General features: G+C 50.7%; 1 protein-coding gene across 1 annotated transcript; it reads left to right on the top strand.

The window, feature by feature from the left end:
- Positions 1-230: 230 nt before the first annotated feature.
- On the top strand, positions 231-6,261 carry LOC123255706 (pescadillo homolog; the record flags this gene model as incomplete). The annotated part of the gene is made up of 5 exons (XM_044684454.1): positions 231-309; positions 1,089-1,168; positions 2,419-2,572; positions 4,950-5,059; positions 6,090-6,261. Coding segments are annotated over 5 exons (595 nt in total), but the record flags the coding sequence as incomplete, so codon positions are not given.
- Positions 6,262-6,300: the final 39 nt, after the last annotated feature.

Raw genomic sequence — 6,300 nt, 5'->3', positions numbered from 1 at the left:
GGCGGGCCTAGGGGGAGGTTTTGAGAGTGTCAGCAGGACGTAAGGCTAGAGAACAGAAGACTTTTGGGGGGGGGGGGGGAACCAGGAAATGGAGTTTTGGAGGGGAAGGCAGGGAGAGGGAAAGGGCGCAGGCCCAGAGGAGAGAGACTGGGAGGGTGAGGGGAAGGATGTCGTCACACAAGTCTTGTCAGGAGTGGGGGACCCTTTGGTGCTTCCCTCCCATCCCCCAGATACCAGCTGTTTGTAGCATTAGTACCCCGGGTCACCTTCCTAGCTGCCGACGGGGGTGCTGGGCTCTGGATGGCTAAGGTTAAAGAGAGGATAAAGTAGGATAGAACCCTATCCATGGAACCTCAGAGGTGGGAGAGACCCGGGTGCAAATCCTGCACCCAGTCTGTGCTCCTGGGCCCTTTTATGTAAGTTTTGGAGCCCATTTCAAGTGTTTGAGGAATAGTTGTGTGAAAGTAGGGAGGGGAAGCTCCTAAGACCGTAAGGGGCCTTGGAAGTCATCATGTCCAGTCTCTCATTTTTCAGAGCAAACGCAAAGCCTAGGTTGATGACTTGCCCCAGCAGCAGAGCTCCCATTTGGTCGTTCCTTTCAATGTCTTTTTTTCCCCCTTTTTAACCTGTACCTTTTGTCTCCTTATCAATTCTGGATTTTTCTCCTTTTTAAAACTCTCACCTTTCATCTTAGAATCAATACTGTGTATTGGTTCCAAGGCAGAAGAGAGCTAAAGCCTGGGTAATGGAGGTTAACTGACTTGCCCAGGGTCTTATAGTTAGGAAGTGTCTCTAGGCCTGGCTCTCTGTCCACTGAACCACCTTGCCACCCCCATCACTGGGTGTTTTTAAGCAAAGGCTTCTTTCTCAGAAGAACATTTAGGGTGCTTGTTCAGGTCTAGGTGGTCCTGGGAGGCCCCTGAGGTTCTATGACGTGCTGGGTTTGAATGCGATGCTCTGGTCCAGCACAGATGGGAAGGTTGCTGATGACTCTGGGTGCTAATGGTTTGGCTAACATACCCAAAGAGCTTTTTTTGGAGAGAAGTTGTTGCTAACAGAAGTATCTATTTTTCCCTCCCCACCCTAAGTATGAGAGAGGATCTGCAACCAACTACATCACCAGAAACAAAGCCAGGAAGAAGCTGCAGCTGAGCCTTCCTGATTTCAGGTGAGATATGGGCATGGCTGGTGGCACTAGGAGAAAGATGAGCTTGGCTTTGGAGCTCTTAGCCATTGGCCACAGTATGGATGATGGGCCCATCTTCTCATCAGCCGTCTCTCCTTTTTCAACTGCGCTTGAGCATTGAGTTAGTCTCTTCTTTCCCAAGAGGTGGTGGGTACAGCAGCACCAGCATGAATGACCAGAGCCCTAGTGACTAGCTCACCTCTGTCATGGCTCTGGGCCTCTTTTCTCACCTGTAGGATAAGGTGATTACCCCTCATTCTATTGACCAGGAAAATGAGGCCTGGATGGGGTGGAGAGGGGAAGGGAAGTGGGAGCTAGATGCACTGTCTCAATTTTCTCATACCTAAAATAGGGACAGACAGAGTACCTTATCTCTCAAAGTTGTGAGGATAAAGAAATGTTACTTGTAAAGCAATTTGCAAACCTCAGAATCCTCTTAAATGTTAGCTATTATAGTTATTATCTGAGGCTGAATTTGAACCCAGGACCCTGACTCGAAATCTCTTGTCTCTGCACCTACTCCACTGGCAATTCTGACACCATGAGTCTGACTTCCCCCTTTCCTCAGGTGCTAAGTGAAGGATGTTTTCTCATTTTGACGAGATTCTGTTTTCTTCCCCCAGTGAGGGCTGGTAATGATAACAGCTCACATTTCCATGGTATTTCGGGTAATAGAACCCATTCTCTCAATCCTTTAACTTTTGATACCAGCTGATGTTGGCACTGTAGGCTCCAGCTGCTTGCTCTTCCTGGGATCCCTGGAAGGTGTACTGAATGGGAGTATTTTTGTCTCTGTTGAGGGGCAGGGACTGGCTGGGGTTTCCTTGTCCTTCCTTCACTGTAGCACATCCAGGATCTTCTGTGTAATTGGTGGGCTTAGAGTCGTGCCTGGGCTATTGGATAAGTTCCTGGGGTCACACATCCTTTCTGACTCAGATGGGACTCAGACCCAGACCTTCCTGGCCCCAAGGCTGACCCTCCTGTCTGCCATGCTTTGTCTGTCTAGTTCCTACTTTAAAGACCAGAAGTTAGGTGTTGGAGGAATGGGAGAGTTGGGCTTGACTGAGGCCTTCATCTGTCGTGCCAGTCTGTGGCAATATGCCCAATTAATGCTGGGGGTGTGGGGATGGTAGGTGCTGAGCAATGCCCACATGGAATGACCAACAAAGAGCTTAGTAGCCCTGGTAGGGAATGAGTGCAAACTGTGCTAAGTGGCTTTGCATCTGTTTCAGACGCCTGTGTATCCTGAAAGGGATTTACCCTCATGAACCCAAACACAAGAAGAAGGTTAACAAGGGTTCTACAGCCCCAAGAACCTTCTACCTCCTCAAGGACATCAAGTTTCTCCTCCATGAGCCCATAGTCAACAAGTTCCGGGACTATAAGGTCAGGATTCACACAGGAAGCAGTGAGCCTTTGTTAAACATCTGCTGTGTGTCGGTCTCAAATGTCTTTATCTTGGTTGTTTGGGGGAGGCACTCTCCCCTGGTGGACTGGGAACTCCTCTGGGGTAGGAAATGGCTTTTCTCTTTCTTCAGATCCCCAGGATTTAGTTCAGGGCCTGACCAGAGCTGGCCCTTCATGAAGACTTTGTGGCTTGATTCACCAGGGGTTACTAGGTGCTAGGAAGGGGCGGAGGAATCAAAGGATGTTACCTGCAGATGCTTCCCTGGGGCCCTTAGTCTAGTGAGGTAGAGAAGGGAACTGTGGTCTGTGAAGAGGCAGGGCTTAAGTGGGCTAGAGCTCTTTAGCAAGGGATTCTCATAGGTGGGAGAGACCTGGGTTTGACTCCTGCCTCAGACATCTACTACCACTGTTCCTGGGAAAATGACTTTGATTCACAGAGCCTCAGTTTCCTTCTTTGTAAAATGCAATTTTTTCCTCTCATTTCAGAGAGCCTAGGAGGCTCTGGACCCCTCCCTCCTCAAAGGGCCCCCTGTTGTCTGGGGAATAGACTGAACATATGGGGAGACCTCATTGGAGGAAGATGAGAAAGAGAGGGAGGGAGGGAAACAGACCTCATTTGGAGAGGGGAAGATACAAATTCTGCCTTTGCTTCTATGTAACCTTGAATGGTGATTCCACCTCCCTACTTCCTAGCTCCACACCTGTTTCTCCATTTATAAAAGGAAGGATTGGTACTAAACAAGAGTCTTCTGAGTGTGGGATTCCAGCCCTGCCATTCCCTGTTATACATTCTTGGGTCCTTTATGGACTCCTTTGAGCCCCTCAAGTTCCTCCATTTAGGATCATGGCAGTATATTATGTGTGACTTGGTTTGCTGTGTAATTATGTTTGGTATGTAAAGGCCTAGGACAGTAATGGTGAACCTTTTAGACCTTGAGTGGCCAAATGACAACCCTCATGCCAAGTGTGAGGTTCCCCCCCCTCTCACCCACCCCCATTACCCCAGACAGGGGAGGGAGGAAGCACTCCCATTGGGCTGCTGGGCAGAGGGGAGGGTGGAGTGAGGAATGTCCTCAGGTTCAGGTTTAGAGGGGGAGTGGAGCAGTCCCCTCTGGTATGCATGCCATATGTCTGCTAACACAACCCTAGAATAATTTGGGAGAGAATGGTTTCCCTTTCTCTTCTCTCACTCCTACCTCATGGGGCCCTAAAAAGGCCTTTTTGGGTGTTTTTCCTTGGTATTTCTCATTCTTCCACATTTCCATGTGTCTTCTAGAGTACTTGGTTCAGTAGTGAACCCAGCTTAGGCTGAGGGGGAAGGGAGACTGAGGCCGACAGAGATGAAGAGGGGTGCCACTGGGGAGCCTTCCCTTCAAGAGAGGTTTTGCACTATGTTTGTGTCTTCTGGTACAGTCAGTCAGCAAATATTTATTGATATGGGTACAGAGCTTTGTGGAAGGGCCCCAAGAAGCTTCTAGTCTTCTCATAGCAAGAGAAGCCAGAATACTGTTGGAATCCACAATGAATCTTGCCTGATGGTGCCCAGAGGGAGCAGTTGATGCCTTTGAGAATCCTTTCTGGATGAGATGATCTCTACGGGCTCTTCAGCACATATTAATGCTATGGCCCTTGCCCTGCTTCCTTCCTGCCTTTGCCAGGAGTCTCTAAATATTTAGAGGTGCAAATGGTGACTCCTTGTCAGGCCTAAAGCTGCAAAGACTGATCTGCCGGAAGCTCCAAGTCTAGCCCTTTCCCTCCCGTCCCAGAACTCTAGAAGCTTCTGGACCTCCTCTAGCAGGGCTCTGCATGGATGTCGCCTATCAGTGACATAAGGAATTAGAAGCCCTGAGACAGTTGTTTCAAAAGTTGAGCTGAGACAAATGTTTCCTGGGAGCAGAGAATTGGGTTCTAAGGGAGTGGGCATCCTTTGGGGAATGACTGATGGATCTCCTGGGTAGTATTGTGTCCTCAGAGGTGAGGAAAGTGATGATTCAGGGAATCCTGGGTGGATCGATGCCCAGGTGCAGAGGAGATTCTTTCTGCTCCATTATATTTATTGGTTACAAGAGTTTTGTTTTTTCGTTTTATTGGGGGATGGTGGGGAAGGAGGCGGGATAGCTGGACCAGTGAAAATCAAAGTAAAGAGCTGTCGGCTTCTTGTAACAAATCTGGATCAGAGCAGAAAACGTGAGGAAGGAAACACTGGCTGGCAGGAGAGAGACTTGGGTTTCTGATGGCAGTGGGGCATGGAGTCCCCAAGGCTCCTCCCATGTTGTACTGTGTGTGTGCAGAGTGTGGTCTGGATACACAGTACAGCTTCTTCAAAAGGGGTTGCTGGGTCTCCTTCTTGGGGCAGGTGTTTGTGAGGAAGCTGCGGAAAGCCTATGGAAAGAGTGAGTGGAATACTGTGGAGCGCCTGAAGGACAACAAGCCTGCTTACAAGCTTGACCACATCATCAAGGAGAGGTGAGCCCTGAGACCCTTGTGGTGGAGACCCAAAGAGGATGCTGCTGTCCCAAGGCTAGTAGGAGAGGGAAGGTCCTGATCTGTTGTGGGTCAGATGTCCCAAAGGCCTTCCCTGGACTAAGCTGACCAGGCCCACAGACCAGACCAGTCCCTTGTGGGGAAATGAGCCCCAGCCACCTGGGAGCAACTCTGACCATCCGGATTCACCTTTTTTGGGACCTCAAGAGGTAGCAGTTTCCAGGGCAGTTGATGAGAGAAGGAGGGGGGGGTCCCCAGGGGTTGTCATGTTGTTTGGCAGCTGAGGAAACAGACTGTCCACAGAGGCAGGGGAATGTACCTGGAAAGTTCTGGAAGCTTTTGAGAAAGCTAGATCACTTCCCAGGCACCTCTGGCCTCAGTTTCTTCCTCTGAGATGAGAGAGCTGGACTTGTTGGGCTCTGAGGTCCCTTCTAGCTCCAGATCTAGGACTCAGTGGTCCTTCTCTAGATACTTGATTCCCAAAGGCCAGTCCCCCCTCTTCCACTGCCACCAGACTGACCTGACTTTTCCAATCCTGTTCTGTCCCATTGGGCTTCAGACCAGTGTTCTATGACTTGGACCCAAGGCTCCTCTTAAAACCTCATCTGCAAATAAACATGCAGTTGAGTCTTATTTGTAGAGACAGATGCCCCTCCTTTGGGATTCTGGATGGATTTCGGGGGTGACCAAAAGAGCCTCCCTCCTTCCCTCCCTCCCAAGATGGAAGCCAGGAGACCTGGGAACCAGGAGGAGCTCCGACTGAGAGCCAACACTTTGAAAGCACTGCACACTGGGCAGAGGGCTTGGGTTGCCTGAGGGTCTCAGACCTTGCCACCTAGTCCCTGCTGCCTCTCTCTGGGGCAGTGTCCTTAGCCTGCCTGGGTGGCTCTGGCCGGGGCAGGAGGAGGCCAGCCTTCGTAGTTGGGACCATCCTGGCATGGGTGATGGGCCAGGGCCTGGCAGCCTCCTCTGCTTCCTTCTCATCTGTCCTCCCTGCCCCGGTGACTCCCAGGTACCCCACCTTCATCGATGCCCTGCGAGACCTGGACGATGCTCTGTCCATGTGCTTCCTGTTCTCCACCTTCCCCCGGACCGGCAAGTGCCATGTGCAGGTCATCCAGCTGTGCCGGAGACTGACCGTCGAGTTCCTCAACTACATCATTGCTTCCCGTTCCCTGCGCAAGGTGAGTCCGGAGCCCCTACGGTCCCTGCCCTCTCTTGCC

The sequence above is a fragment of the Gracilinanus agilis genome, unplaced genomic scaffold (genome assembly GCF_016433145.1).
Source record: "Gracilinanus agilis isolate LMUSP501 unplaced genomic scaffold, AgileGrace unplaced_scaffold50281, whole genome shotgun sequence".
Taxonomy (NCBI): Eukaryota; Metazoa; Chordata; class Mammalia; order Didelphimorphia; family Didelphidae; genus Gracilinanus; species Gracilinanus agilis.
Note: the sequence above shows the minus strand (reverse complement) of the source record. Positions and strands in the feature narration are given on the sequence as shown.